The following is a 15,962-nucleotide window of genomic DNA, read 5'->3' as shown; positions in this document are numbered from 1 at the left end:
TCGAAATATCGCGGTTGCGATACATTTCGTATCATAAAGCTGGGAAGTTTAGCGATTATTAACGTTCCCGGGCCTTTCTCTTAAAACGCCGGATTTAAAATCCCGTGGGGTTAAAAAAGTTACGAGCTACGTCGAATCGACCACGTCGTCTATAAAATCGCGGCATGATTAAGCAACGATGACTCTAACTAAATTGCCGGGTTATTTCGGTACTTGCTGGCGTCGAGAGAAGGAGAACGAGAGATGGATAGATAGAGTAAGTTGTTTTTTAACGCGTATAAAAGAGGTAATTAATTTCCCCCGCCTTGTGGTATTTTGCAATTCCCTGATGCCAGTCTTGAAAACTCACGGGAACGAGTCCTGAGTCACGGGCGCGTTTAACGTGTGCGTGTGCGCGCGCAACGTTAGTCATGGTGTCATTTAATTAAAATTGCTCGTTGAGCGTCAGCCGTTGCGAATCAAAAAATTGCGCTTCATACGAGATGTAAAGAAATAAATTAAATCTCGCTGGCGTCCGACGCGCGCCTTTTAGGGAGCCGCGCGCTCGCGCTCTGCCGTATCAAATTCCTCAAATGTGCAAAATTAATAATTTTCATAAATACGGTAAAGATTTGATGGTTATTGTCGTACTTGTTCTCGATTCTAAACTTACGTTACACGGAAAAAATCTACTTGTTTGGGAAATATCTTTATTTTAGAAATGTTATAAATATTGAATGAGATTGTACAGCGCTAAATAAATTTTTTCTTTTGCTTACTTAAAGAATTTTATAAAGTTTTATTAAGAAGAATTTATTTTTATTATTAAATAATAATTTTTAAAAATTAAGAGAAAAGAAATGTTGGAAATAATATATTAGAAATAAAAAATAATATTTTCAAATCAAGAATTATAATTCTTTAATTATTATTAACATTAAATTTGTGTGCACTGTTAAATTCGTAATGTTAAATTCTACTCAGTTTGAGTTAATTTTAATCATTCTTATAGATCGTTATTGCTTCTAACTTAATATGTCGTCAATTGAAACTAAAACAATAAAGTTAAACAAATTAACTATAGAAATATTAAATTTGACACAAATTTATTATTTATTAGCTGCACACGTTAATTTGGACATTTCTTACTTTGAAATCAAGCAATTTAACCACAGAAATGAGTTTATTAGATGAGGTTGTTCTTTTAATTACATATTTTGTGTTAAAATAATAAATTTCGAAACACATAAAAGTTAAAAATAATAAAATGTTATTTAACTTAAGAAACTGGTTTAAATTTGCTTCTTTAATATTTAATAGTGTGGTGCTTTTTAAAAACATATTTAATTATTATTAAACATGGCAAATAATGATACAATTAATTAAAAATGTAACGTTTTGCTGAAAGTTAGGACTAGATATTAAATATTTTAAGGAAAATTAAATTAAATATAAAGAAGATTATAATTGTTTTTAGATATTTTGAAACAATAATTGTCAAGTAGAATATATTAGTTTTAATTTGATACTCTGCTTTTTCACTGTATGACAGTGCGCAGAAGAATGTCCCGAATGCATTCGCGACGCTCGATGCAGATAATGATAAGGATAGAGAGATTCGGACTACGCGTTCAGTATAACGAACATGCGATATATCAACGCGCAACTCTTGCTTTCACTTTTAAGGAAATACGTACGTATATAAATTCGTTACGGCACGCTAATTTTACGAGTCGATTATAACGCGCTGATTAATTTCGAAATTGCCTCGAACACGAAACGCGAAGTAAATCGTCGACTTTGCCTTTGTCACTGCCGTGTATTCCAAGGACATATGTACTTTAAAACATTATAAAAACCGCTTCCAATGTTTCTTTTCTTTGCTGATTTCTTTTTGCTGTCTTTGATTATTATCAATCTCTATAATTAGCACGCAATAAAAAAAAAGCTTGATGCAATTTTCACAATGCACGTAAATCTGTTTGCAAATTTTCATTGTGAACACTGAAACTCATAAATATTCTATCGTCTCGCCACGTCTCGTCATACGATCCAAATTTAGACGGCTACTTACACGGCTTGTCTGTGCATTCGTTAAGCTGCTGTTACGACTTCCCTTTGCGAACGTGGCATATTTATTTCGCATTTCTTTAAAATCGTTACAATTCACAACATAACCTAAGTAAAAAATAGTGAAAGCAAATAAAAATAATAGTATTTCTACGTAAACAATTAATAAACCGTCGTAAAATATGACGCAATCACGCTTCGACGAAATACTGTCAATGAAAAATTATTCATTGAGTGTAAAACGCGAATCAATAAAGCTGTGCAATAAAATATAAATATAAACAAATAAATATGTTGTTTATAAAATATTAGTAAAAATTACTTTTCCCTTACCGTCAGCAAACAGCTTTAATAAATTTTAAAATTGCACTAGTTTCTTGCAGAACTTTGTAACATCCTGCGGGATAACGTATCGGCTAACGCTAAAAGCGAGGAAGTTCCATCGATAAAGCACGTTAACAAGGACAACTTTTACTGATAAATATATTTTTACTCACATTGACTCATGCTAAAATCTTGAAGTCAAATATTAATACGTTGAAATAAATAGACTTCTCATAGAAAATTTAACAACAAGTTTTAAACATGTATCTGTAACTTCTGTCTAAAGAAAATTATACGTAATATGTTTCTATATTTAATAAAGTAATATGAAATATCTAAGAAGAAATCTTTAAAAAATCTTAAGTTTTATGAGAATCATAAATTTTAAACGAATCATTTAGTTAATTATTACACCGAGAAATGATATTAACTTGGTTAAACTTTTTAATTTGATTAAATTTCTTCCGTTCTAGTATTTATGTACATAGTATTAAATATAATAGTATTAAATATATATGGTATAAAATATAATATATAAATATTTTAGTTAAAATTCAAATATTTTATTAATATTGCATTTAAATTAAATATAACGTAATAAAATTGAAATTTAATTAGCTTGCAAAATTGAATAAAATTAATAATTTTTTCTCAGTATAAATAGCAAAAAAATATCACCGTACAAATGTGCATCGAATGGATGTTGAGCTAATTCGCGATGCGTTAAAAAAATTAGCGCATAATTAATGCGCTTCCAGAGACTAGTCAGAAAGTAAACTGTTCAAAAGCATTTCGACGCACTGTGATGCGAAATAATAGATCGCACGAGTTATGCACGCAAGATCATACATCAGATGTCCGAGGAAGACTTCGTGACATTTGTCGTTAAACGAGATTGCTGATACAAACCCAATAGCGCCGTTGAACTTTGACATCTCGCAAAAGCATGACTAACGAAGCATTAATCAACGGACTACAAATCTTCGTTTAGTTTATGCGGAAAAGATTCGATGGTGACGAGTCGGAGGCGTAATTTCTTTCTCTTTCTCTTTTGGCCGGATGATGAACCCACGCACGCTTTGATCGTCTTCTCCGAGTGAATTATTTATTTAGACACGTGTCGATGCCCGCGAGATAACACGAGGGAAAGTTATCTCCAACGTTGAACCCGAATTATGTGTTCACGTAACGATCACGTGATGAATAGTTCTGGCTCTTTTATCACGATGTACTATTTTGATCCAATTTTCTCACAGGGATCGTTCGGCTAATTTGCGTAGGCAATAACTGGTGCTATTATTCATCATATTATATGGCTATCAAACTAAGAGCTACGTCTCTCCCAACCCAAAGATAACATTTCCTATCAGGATTGTTTAACTTGCGCAATCATTCATACTTGTATCTTGTCACGAAAAGTTATGCGACACAAATTGATAAGAAATGAGTTTTATATAATGATAGAAAGTTGACACTATAAATTATTATAGTCGGAATGATGTAGGCCATGAAAGCATTTGTCGAACGGTTTTATAGTATTAATAGTCAGTCATGTACCGATAGTTCGTCGTAGCTTTATCATTGGAGCTATGAATGGTGTTACCCAGCAAGTCACGAACGGTTTCCTGGTAAGAGTAGCAAGAGAACACCGATGGTTCAGTGAAGTCTACTTGCTTCAGAGCGATGGCGGTACTGTTCTGTGGGAAGAAAATAGAATTTACGCGGAAAAATATACCTTAGGTTTTGGTTCACTTTATTAAATATTAATTGCAATTTTGTAAAATTTTGTATTAAAACAAGTATTTTTACAATGCCAGCAGAATTTTTCATAAAAGTTTAATAACATATTACGTGGAAAAATCAAAAGAAGAATAAGGGAAGCTATTAATCTTTGAAATGAACGTAATGGAACTCCGCTTCTATCTTCAATCTATTTTTAATTCATTTCCTATGTTACGTAAAATAGATGTTCTAAATTTTTGCTTCCAGAAATGTGAATGAAGAAATCGATTTTATGGCATTTTCGCATTAGTCTTTATAGAACAACTCGGCTTACGTTCCACCGACTTTTTCAATTTATCCCAATTTCATTTTACGGCGCAAGCCGGACACGTAAATTACGCCGAGTACGCGTTTCACCGGTAGAATAATACCTCGGCTGATTAATACTGACGTACTCCGAGAATTTCTGTATTGTCCGTACCCGGTCTGTGAATGGTGCTACTGTATATAGTTTCTAAGAGGAAATCGACGCTTCGCGAACGGTAGGTCTCATAAATCTAGACAAAGAGGTAATAAAACATTGTTTTATCGTTTCCCCTCAACCGAGCAAAAGGAATACATTTTTTAAAATAGAATTTATACAGCATGATATCTTATTTTCCATTCGACATGACGGAATAGAGAAAGCATGGAGAAGGTTACGGTTGATTACAAGAGAAAAGAATTATTCGCGTTCGGCACTCCCAGAGAGAACCTTTCGCGATACCCGCGATTTGAAATGGTGGGGAAACGTTTTGAGCGGTCGAACGACCAAGCAAGCCAGGACACCGTTATTTTTCGACCAGTAATTCGCGGACGTCAAACTCTTCCTGCGACAACGACGGATTCGTGGTGACGTGTACAAAGTTCCTTGTCACAGTAACAGAATTACAAGCGTGCCTTTTACGAGCGTGGAGGGCGGTTGATAGTGGGGGTGGCGCAATGCGGCTCACCCCGACTAGCATCCACGGCGGCAGGAGGACCGAGAGAAATCTCGGAGCACAGGATCGTACGAACTTACGCAGCATTAATGCAAAGCGCAGTTGTCTATCGGTTAATAGAATGTCGCATGATCAAAGAGATCGTTAATTAAAGTGCGCGATTGAGGCCGCACGAGCGAGCTCTCCCCCGATCGAAGATCGGCGATACCGCGAGAGCACGCAAATGCGTGAAAGAGCCGCGGTACAGCGGTGCCTTAGTACCTGCACGATAGATGCGGCGATAACGTTCAGATAATAATCGGGTAACGGGCGCGGGAGCGTTTGGAACGGCGTGAAAGGCTCTTCTTTCCACGCCGGTTTCTCCTCATCTGACGCGCTTCCTCTCGCATCCGCTTTCCCGTCCCCTCCTGCGACGGAATCGCGCTCCTCTTTATACTCTCGTCTCGGTGTAGCGACCCCCACTACGAAATCTCGCTCGCGTATCGAACGCCCTGTGACGTCATTGAACTCTGTATGACGTCGTGCCAGTGACTCTCATCCGAGGAAGCCGGAGCGTTCGCTAACTAACAGGGAGACACGGAGTTATTCGGATTGGATTTGATAACGAACATTAATCGGGACGTTCTCAAAGTCGGTTTAGATACAGGTACAAATCAGCGTGTAATCGCCGAGGTAAACGTGGGATTCGCGCATAAAGAGAAAGGCGGTTCGTTACGGATCGTTTCCTTTCCGTTTTATGCAAATAGCGGACATGCGGCGCATTTAAATCTGCGTTGGTTAAGAACGCGTAAAAAAAAAAAAATACGTAACGTTGACGTAAACTTAAAACCCTTCTGGCTCCGATAGAGCCTTATCTCCCGAACGATTTTTCATACACATGAGGTAGACGGTACTTTTCTCGGTTACGATGATATCCCGTTCGTTATTGGCCTTTCTCAACTTTCATTCGACCGAAAACTGATGTGGGTCGGTAGCGCGAGTAATCGCGCGCCTCCACCACACGAGTGGGGCTACCCTAAGTTAGAGAGACGCGCGAGGGTAGGGTAGCATCCGTCACAAACTCCCCGGGGACCATTGATCTGACATTCTCCACGATGACGTCACCGCCGTTCGATAGAAACAGGTCAAACGTCACGAAAAACGATCTTGCTCGAAATTCCTGGCTGTGATTCAAGAGTGGTGGTTTTCACCCCTTCTACATATGCATGACAGCATCGTATAATGCAAAGTACATAGTGATCGATAAGAACCGATTTTTTAATTTTCTATGAACAGTTTCAAAGGTAAAAAAATTAATGTTACAACGACAAAAGAGATGCGCAAATTGAATTTGAATCGCATTGATTTGAATCTGTGCTTATGGTGACAGGAATATTGTAGAAATAATTGAAATAGCCAACACGGCATTTTATTTTAATTAGAAATATTTGCAAGTTTACTTGATAAACGTTAACAAGTCCACGGAAATCAATTATTGAGATCCTAATTCAATACCGGACGTGCCTGAGAAAGCAAAGCGTTTATCGGGGAACTTCCATCGGAAGTTCACTAAACTCGAATACCATAGTGACGTGAGATTGTTAAATCGGGGGTGGTATAAGAGAGACGGAAAGAAAGAGCGAGAGAAGAGAGAAAGAAAAACAGAGAGAGGAGGAGTATAGGCAGGGCCACCTCGACATTGGAAAAGCTACGCTTTGGCGAATCGGAGGCAGCAGCAGGAACACATCTCGGAAGAGAGGACCTCCCACAGAGGTATCCCTTGTTTCTTCCCGGGCGCCTATTCACTTTGCTTTTCCCTCCTCCTTTTATCGATCCTCCTCCAACTACAGAGCTTCTGGTACAGAGCCAGCAGCAGCACCAGCACGCCACCATCAGCAGCAGCAGCAGCAGCAGCAGCAGCAGCAGCAGCAGCGTCGTCGGCAGCAATCAACATCGCCCATCATCCCTCAGTGGCTGCCCGGCCACCAAGCCGGCATAACTGCTTCGATCGGTTGACTCGTGTGGTTCTCCACCACGCATTGCGTCACGCAGCTAGTCGTCGCTGACGCGCGCCCGTCTCGGGCTAGAGCCCCGGTAGGAAAACGTTCTCTGAAAGCGGTCGACGCGCCGCTCGGGGTGCGCACGAAATACAACGGTGTACGGGTACGAGTGCGGGGGCGCGCGAGCGAGTCGGGGGTGCACGGAGCGCAGTGTGCTCGCGAGGGTTGCCTGGCTGCACATACACGCCAGTGTGCAGCCGCCGGTTTACCGCCAGGCAGGATAGTCGCGCGGCTCGGCGATGCGTCCAGCTGAGCTGAATTGAGCGCGCACGAGGAGGAGGCTCGTGTCGCCGGCGCAGGCCACCCCCTTGCTCCTTCTTCTTTCATCCTGTTTGCGACTTGTCCTCGAGGGTTGAGACAGGACGACGTAAGTGCGATGCGTGTTCATTGAGCCTGGTCCCTAATGGTTGCACGTGCCTGCGATGAGTAATTTGGACGCGCGTATTATCCTCGGGAGCAAGATTTGGCATGTTCACCAGGAGTAAATTCTACCTCGACTTGTCGTAGAACGGTTTTTCATTCGAGAATGTACCCCGCCGCGGGGTCGATGAAGGCAGATGACGCGCGATGGTCGTCGATGGTCGACTTGTGAATGTGTAGCACGCATCGCCTTGGCGGGAACAATGACAGGTGACGTGAGACATAGTCTCTTCGCGCTTCGTCACGCGCGACGTTACAGGTAAAAGTTCAGTAAAAAAGTCGCTATGGAGATGAATGAAACTCAATAGAACTTTGCGATCAACGCGAGTAAACGGAAATGGCGTGTCCTACGTGTTTCCCGTGGTATCGTTTCCCCCGAAACTATACGTACGAGATGTCATGGATTTACAAATTGAATTGTGAAAAAGATTAACGCAAAAATCGCGATTGAGCGATCATTCGCGTGTTTCGTTGTGCAATAGTTGACAGGAACCTGATCAAGTCATTTGCGAATGGGATGACAAGAAAATCCCACTGCGTTTGTGATTAATGTTTCTTGTCTGGTCGCTTGGCAAACAGCACGATGTATGGCGGCACGTCGAGTGCTTTCAGAACTTGGTCTCTTTCATTCCCTGGACTCGATCATTATTTTGCGTCAAACAGGTCTAATGTACCATTATTACACAGAACATATTTTTTACACGCTACATTGAGAGAAAACTATTATAGTTGATATTTGTAATTATAATTAAATATTTAAATAATAATTATGGCTAGAAGATCCATTTTACAGTTATTACTGCTTAATATTTGTAATAATATCAATGTTATTATTACTAATGTTATTATTACTTAAAATCATAAATTATAGTTATTTTAGATGCTGTCTATATTTTAATTATGAGAGAGAAATGGTTGTTAATTACCATAAGTACAACCATTATAAAATTATGGTAATTGCGACCACTTTTGTACGAGCTTACAACACATCGTATGTTATTATCACTAACATTATAGCGTTATAGCGTTATCTAGATAATGGCTGTAGAAAAAGAGATCCTAATCATCATTATTTTTACATTTAATTATATTTACAATCACTAAATACTTTTCTCTTGGTGTAATTATATACCTTGTTAAAATATATAGATCCGTAGAGACAGAGAAAACTAGAAGAGAGAGAGAGAGAGAGGGGGGGGGGAAATATTAATATTGGAATATATTTGATTAGAAAATATTTCAATATTGTGGTATTCATCTAGTTAACTGTTCCATCGATATTCAATATGTTGAGGTACAATCAATATTTACCAATCATTTTCTCCTTACAAATGAGCAACTCGAGTCAACATCATATCTATTCGTCGGCAAACGATGCTCTAGAGTTAAAGCTAGAGCCGACGTCGTCGTCGCGTTGTCATGCCTTTTCATCGAAACAAAAAAAGAGCGCCCAGATCGATTCTAGCAGCGCGGCAAGTCAATCGAACGAAACTTGACAGTGGAAAAGGCATAAAAATAGCAAACGGAGGTTGTACTTGGCCGTAGAAATATCGTGAACGATGTTATCCCGCTGGGTCGTCCTTGCCGTCGTGCGATCGCCGTTACGCTGTGTCAAGGCAAACTGCATACGTATGTACGTGTGATATCAGATCGGTCCGATAATTCGTGCTCTAACAACGTAATAATTTTCTCCGAGCACATTTCGACCGCTCCTCATAATCGCCCTCACACCCCCGGCTTCACGTGGGCGCGGCTGACATGTAATCCAGCCGAATTTCATTTATTAAAGGTAAACTTCCGCGGATTCTCCCTAACTCGCTTGTGATTCGACTTGAAATTCGAGCTTGAAATAACTGCCGTTGGAAAACAATTCTGCGTGTTAAACGTATATCAAACAATCATTAGCCTATAACGATATTAATTCGGTAAGCGATTGCGCGACATCAAATAACAGCTTTGTTTTGCGTCATTAAACAACAGCTTTAATTTCATTGATTATTACAAATCAGTATCAGTTGCACGTGCCATTTAGATAGGTACCGATACCCGCGGTCGAAGCTCTCTCGCTTTCCCCCGGTGGGAAAACACTTTTCACCCCATGATTCCCTACAAAAGAGGAAATCGGAAAAAAGCTTGCAGTTGTGCGACCTTGTCCTTCACAAAATTACTCCGTGTCGCACACCGTCGTGAAATCCCTCAGGCCGTGTATGTTTTCGCGGTGTCGAGTGCGAAGTGCAAAACAACGAGTCGATATATCGATTCATTTCCGATAATTTATTACCTCCCATGACGATAACACACGGATGTGCGCGCATAACGCACATAAACGTATTGCGTATCGGACATGCGGTTGATCCCCTACGTCTCGACGTATCGAGTTTCACGTTTAGCGCGCCTGCCGCCGCGCCGTCCAAATTAGGACGGCGTGTGGAGAACGCGCGCGATAAAAAGAAAAAAGTACGTCCTCGTGTTCGGCGACGATGACGTATCGATCGTTGCACGCGCCTATCGCCAGAAATAACTACAACGGTAATCGCTTTTAGCAGGCGAAAGTAATTTTAGCATTTATTACTCTCGGCAAATTTATAGCATGATGCAGGCACGTGCGGAAAAAATCTAATGCGCAAAAAAAAATCCATCTACCAAGATGTGTGAGATAAGGCAATCGCAGTGATAATTCCTTATTTCACGACGATTGAAGTCACAGCAATTTTTCTTCGATCGGTACAAGCCCATTGTCATTATTTGCCCATTCGATCACGACGATCAAGCGGCGCAATCGCGTTTACCGAGAACCGCGAAGATTCCGGAGAATGGACGCTTATAACCCGCGACGTCGATCATTTGTTCGCCCGGAATTGCGAAAGCAGTCTGAAAATTATCTTGGCGAAATGTTTGCGCACGCAGATATGCCGAGCCAGATAAGACAAACGTGATTGACGCGTATTTGTTTTTCTCTCTGCGTGCTCCCGCTTCGAAATGCCCGAATATTAATCAGCGTTTCGTGATTCCAAGTATATTCGCGAAAATTGCGCATTCGCAAACACGATACGATACGCGTTCCTCGCTCCCAAGACTGACTTGCCGCCCTTATCACCGTTTGCCACGACATAGAGGCCGCAAACGGGAAATCACCGACACAGACGCAATGTGAACGTGAATGCCGTGCGTGTAACCACCGACACCGTCGCATCTCCCTAGTGCGAGTACAACGAAGCAGGGTGCACGACCCGACTCCGGGCAGCGAGACCATGTAGAGCGAGCCGCGTGTATTTCTAGAGCAGCCGGTTTAAGAATAGAACAGCAAGTAGACGACTGAATTAAATATAGACGGTGAATGACCGACAAGTAGATTACGAAATTTCATTGAAGTCACGAAGATCTGCCGGCACACTTGAATCCGGTATCTCTGTGTTTGGTAACCCGTAAATCCTTAATTGGATGCTCGGTAATAGTAGATGAATTTATCAACTTTTTCCCCGTTGCCGGGGAAAGTCGATCCGATTTCGATTTCCCGGTAGAACAATTATAGACGTTTGATGAGCGATTGCAGTTTTAATCGTCTCGTGGGGTAGTCTGACATGATCGATGAAGCGTTCGTAATTTATAAAGTTCAGGATTATTTGCTCACATTTATAATATATAAAAAACTATTTTTTAATTTTTTTTTTAATAAATTCGGAGAAGACTGTTTTTTTTTTTCATTTCTTTTTTTATAATCCTGCAAGAATTCACAGAAGCGTAATCTCAAAATGTAGTCTCAAAAATATCTGCGATACGTCTGGTCTATCATTTTTTTGTAACTTCTATATCAAGAAATGCAAAAACGTACGAGGGCTCGCGGAAATAATCGCAACTCCGACAGTTATGAGATTAAAGTCATGAGATTTGAGGATATATGCGGGTGGGAAACTATTTTCCCGTAGATATACGGAACATGCACGCGCATACACACACATACACATTAAGGATGACTATAAATATCTAGAAACACACCCATCAGGGAAGACTATAAATATCTAGACATGACAGAGCAGGGAGGATAAGTTTACGTTGAGAATATGTGACAACCGAAAGCTAGGCGCACCTACTGTCCAGCTCGTAGTAGCCCAACGACGGAGACGGTAAAAAAAAAAAAAAAAAGATTTGATGGGAAACCAATAACCAATAGCTAGTCCTTTCGTCGACCTAAAATTTGTTCGCTAACAGAAAGTTGAAATCCCGCGTGTCGTTGGCGAGTGCGAACTGATAGTTTGAGTTTCAACTGCGACTAGAAAATAAAATAAAAACGCGTATGTATTAAGCGAGAAAAATCGAAGATAAAGTGAGTTAGCGGCAATAATCGAGCTAGACGCTTTCAGTTCGCCGGATGTTCTTCGAACGAGCGGAATAGCTGGTGTCGCGGTTCGATATCCTCAATGGAGCCACAATGCACCGGGACGAGTATATTGTTCGGCGCAGTAGTACATCGTGTCGGTCACTGAATTCCTTGTCGTTAGTTGATTAAGCTTGACAAGCTTTAATCGTAGCATAATTCCAGAGAGAAATGTCCTGAATAAAAGAGGGATTATCTCAATAGGTTATTCGATACAATATAATTTTTCTCTTGTAAAAGTTTGGAGGAGAAGGGATGGTGTTATAACTCCTATTCATATTTTATAACTTTGTTAATAATTAATGTCTTGAATTAAAAATTTAACAACTACGTTCGTCAATGGATTGTTTAATTGATTCGAGTAAATATTTCATAACTCAAAGTTATGAAATATTTATTACTTAGAATGTTATTTATAAAAATGTAATATTGCATAACCGAAGAGAAATAAAAATAATAATATGGCTCTTCCATCCAAATAAATTTCAAAAATTAATTATTTAAAAAAAACATAGTGTTTCGTTATAAAATTACATTAATTATTTCTTCAAGATAAAGAAAAAATATTGCAGTATATATGCAAATATATATACGTACATGTAACCCTTCTGCATAGATTGCAGTACTGAAAATTTATGTTATATGTAATTTAAATTATAGATTACTGTTATAAATTACTTATTGAATTATTACTTTAATATGAAAACTTCGAAAAAGAGACTATAGGTCTATTGAGACATTAACTCATTTAAAGAGCTACATTAACAAAATCCCAAACTATTGATTAACTTTGCATAATTCGTGTACGACCGACTAAAGTATTAAGTAACACAAAATACATTCAAATGTACACATATTCGTTTAAGTTTGAAGAGAATTAAAAAGTATGTGTAATTAAATGTTGAAATGTACTTCGAAGAAACTTGAAAGTGTTCAAAACTAAAAATGTCTTATAACAAATGTCAATTGTGTGTTGTCATATTAAGGCCACTGCAACAGAGAGTCAAGTAAATGGTTTCATAATTAATCACTACAGTAACTAGAATTTATCATTTATTAACAATTATTACGAATTGTGACTATACTTATAACAATTATAATATTACCTTCTCCTCCATATCACGTTTATAATTTATCTAATTCTCAACAAGAAAGTGAAATAAATTTTCTTATGTCTTGCAGAAAGATGCCAGCAGCTGGTGGGGCTGTGCCGGCCGTTGCCGAGGGAGCCGGTCAGCTGGAGGAGCTGGACGAGCCGCCGGAGCCACGTGTTCGCGGTGGTAGTGGACGGGCCGGCTTGATGAAACCCCTAGTGGTGTTGGCTCTACCCGGGATGTATCTCTTCTACAAGTATAGCCAGTACAGGCGGGAGCAGCGCGAGTTGTCCCGCAGAAGAGTGACCGAGAGGGAACTGCAACATCTTCACCATAAAATCGTGAGTGAATTTTTTATTTTCATCAGTCTATCAAATTTTTGCAGATGTCGGTAGATCAAAGAACTTGCTCACGAGATGCGTCTTGCGATCAAATCGTCCCATTTGTTGTTACGTCATAGGTTTGAGTCTATCGTTAGTGTGACCTATCAGACGAAAATACCTAATAATTTCGATGATACGTACGGACATTTATGTACATATTTATTTATTTATTTATTTATTTATTCATGGCTCCGGATCTGTCGAATGTATCATTGCGAAAACGAAAATATAAGCTACGCGATCCTCGAATCGTACAGCAAAAAACTGGATAAACGGTAGCCAAAAATAAACGTGATATACTACTATTGACCTCAATAGCCATTTATTATACATATATCTGCAGAGATTGCTTTTGTCATATATCGTATTCCGAAGACAAACGACAACTCTGAAACGCGACACAATGAAAGTATTATCGCCACCGATATTGATCCCTGACGTGAGCGACGGGTTCATGGGAAAAATCATTTTACCCCTTTCTAATCAAAGGGTTTACGCTTCTCGACGTACGTCGTTTATCGAAGATCCATGAACGAGATGATGAGATTGCATACCGCGTCTCTACGAGGATGTTAATAACACGGGAGGAAAGAGACAAGGGTGAGAGGAGGGTGAGGGAGTACGAGCTACGTGAGAAAGCGCGAAGAAACGACGATGAAAAGGTTCGATTACCAGGAGTAACGTGATCATCCTCCATCTCTCGGGGAAAAATGTATCATCTCCTAAAGAGTGTAGTCGCTTGTTTTTATATATCGCGATCCTTATTATTAAGCAGTCTGTTTGGCGACGTTTTGTGCTTGTTATCATCTCGGATTCTTATATCGCTCGCGTTACCTCATGAAGGAAATGAGATTGTATCGCTGTTCCTTATCTTTAAAACTTCATTTAACGTATCCCCGCATAATTTTTCGTTTCAAATAATTTCATAATCAACTCTCTCATCTTAAATTCGTACAGAAAATTATGTCTTAATTTTTCATTGTTCTACTGTAAAATTTACATATATAGGTATACGCATAGTTATAAAATACGATGAGGTAAATGGGGGGCTGATTTTAATTTCCGAAATAGCAAGTATAAACGGTATATTTTTCTTGTGTGTAGTTTTTTAATTACTGAATCTGATTCTGATCTTCAAAAATTGTAATTTGTCGGAGAAAGTATTAAAGTCAGCATATAAAGCTATTAAATATGTATAAGAAATTATTATAAAAACGGTATGTTAATGAAAGAATAAAATTATAGTAAAAGAAACAGCATTAAGTGAAATTCGATCGATATGTTAGCAACATAAATTAATAAGTGAAGGTCTTATTCGGTATCCACTCAAATCGGATTTTGATGTTTAAAAATATTTTTGTGTGAATCATGTAATTTTCAATAGAAATGTACTGCAATACTAGAAATATTTTATAAATAATACCAAATATTCTGGGCGAAAAACATATAATAAACAACGATAGCGTAGTAAAGATTTAAAATAATTTTCATCGATAATGCCTTTGGCTTTGTACATTAATAACTTTGATTTTTTTTTATCAAGCACAATATAAATTATTAAACATGAGAACATTATCATGTGTTTCACTAGCAAAAAAATACGAATTAATATAATTAATAGAATTAATATAATACGTTCGTAAAGCTCAACAATAACAATTTACGGTACTAGTACTGTATAACTTTATGTATTGATTATAATATTTTCCTCGACATAATAAAATTTTTTGAAAGTCAGAAACATATTCAACAACTTAAAAACTACAAAAAAAATTTTACTTGCTACTCCAAAAGCCAAAATCGACATCATTCATTGTGTTAAATTTAATATATCCCAAACGATCTACTCAAATTTTTATTATTTAAACACAAGATGAATGTGTTAAAAACTAACAAATATTATATAGAAAGCTAATACAAAAATATAGCACTGACGCAATTTAGAAACAAATAGTATCATATTTTTTCAGTACAATCGACATTTGTGATATGTTGAGACGTATGTACATTATATTCATTTATAATATCTTAGATTTTATTTTAATATTACATTATTTTTATACCATTTGTTTATTTACTCCTTAAATCGTGCGATTTTATCATTAAGAAATGTTGAATATCCAATTTAACAGAAAATATTAAATTAATATTTTTACATTATGCTAAATTAACACTCTGAAATGTTAAAAATTCAACACAAAATTTTTAACAAGAATTGGTTTTAACATAGATACAAAATTCTAATGTATACGTAATTTAGGACTCACGTTATTCCGTTCAAATATATGCAAATTGTAAGAAAATTAGGGGTTGCCGAATGGCCCACTGGACCTCCGGTGTCCACTCGAGAGATAGCTAACACTGCGGAATTATGGAAACTCGGGAAACTCAGTAAACTCTGAACACGTATTGATTTCCGTCCGTCCCAGACTATCGTGCTTCGGTCGACTGGTCGAGCAGGTGCTGATCGTTGATGGAAAGGAGTCTTACGGCGACTCGCAACGCAGATACACGGCAATAATGTATCGGCATGTTCTGACAAATGACTCGCTTGATGAAAAGTATCGAAAGGCAAT

At 38.4% G+C, this 15,962-nt stretch overlaps 1 protein-coding gene across 2 annotated transcripts in view; it reads left to right on the top strand.

Moving 5' to 3' along the window:
- The first annotated feature begins 6,969 nt into the window (after nt 1-6,969).
- Nucleotides 6,970-15,962, top strand: part of LOC105196771 (MAP7 domain-containing protein 1) — a 35,141-nt gene continuing 26,148 nt past the window's right edge. The window contains exons 1-2 of one of the 2 annotated variants that reach the window (XM_039458129.1): nt 6,970-7,148; nt 13,092-13,344. In XM_039458129.1, the coding sequence (XP_039314063.1) occupies nt 13,096-13,344 (249 nt within the window). In that variant the 5' untranslated portion in view covers nt 6,970-7,148; nt 13,092-13,095. Of the gene's footprint in view, nt 7,482-13,091; nt 13,345-15,962 lie in introns of both variants that reach the window. The other variant, XM_026135460.2, reaches the window with a different exon arrangement.

Source organism: Solenopsis invicta, chromosome 2 (assembly GCF_016802725.1).
Source record: "Solenopsis invicta isolate M01_SB chromosome 2, UNIL_Sinv_3.0, whole genome shotgun sequence".
In the NCBI taxonomy this organism is placed as follows: Eukaryota; Metazoa; Arthropoda; class Insecta; order Hymenoptera; family Formicidae; genus Solenopsis; species Solenopsis invicta.
The sequence above is the reverse complement of the archived record's forward strand: the minus strand, read 5'-3'. Positions and strand labels throughout refer to the sequence as shown.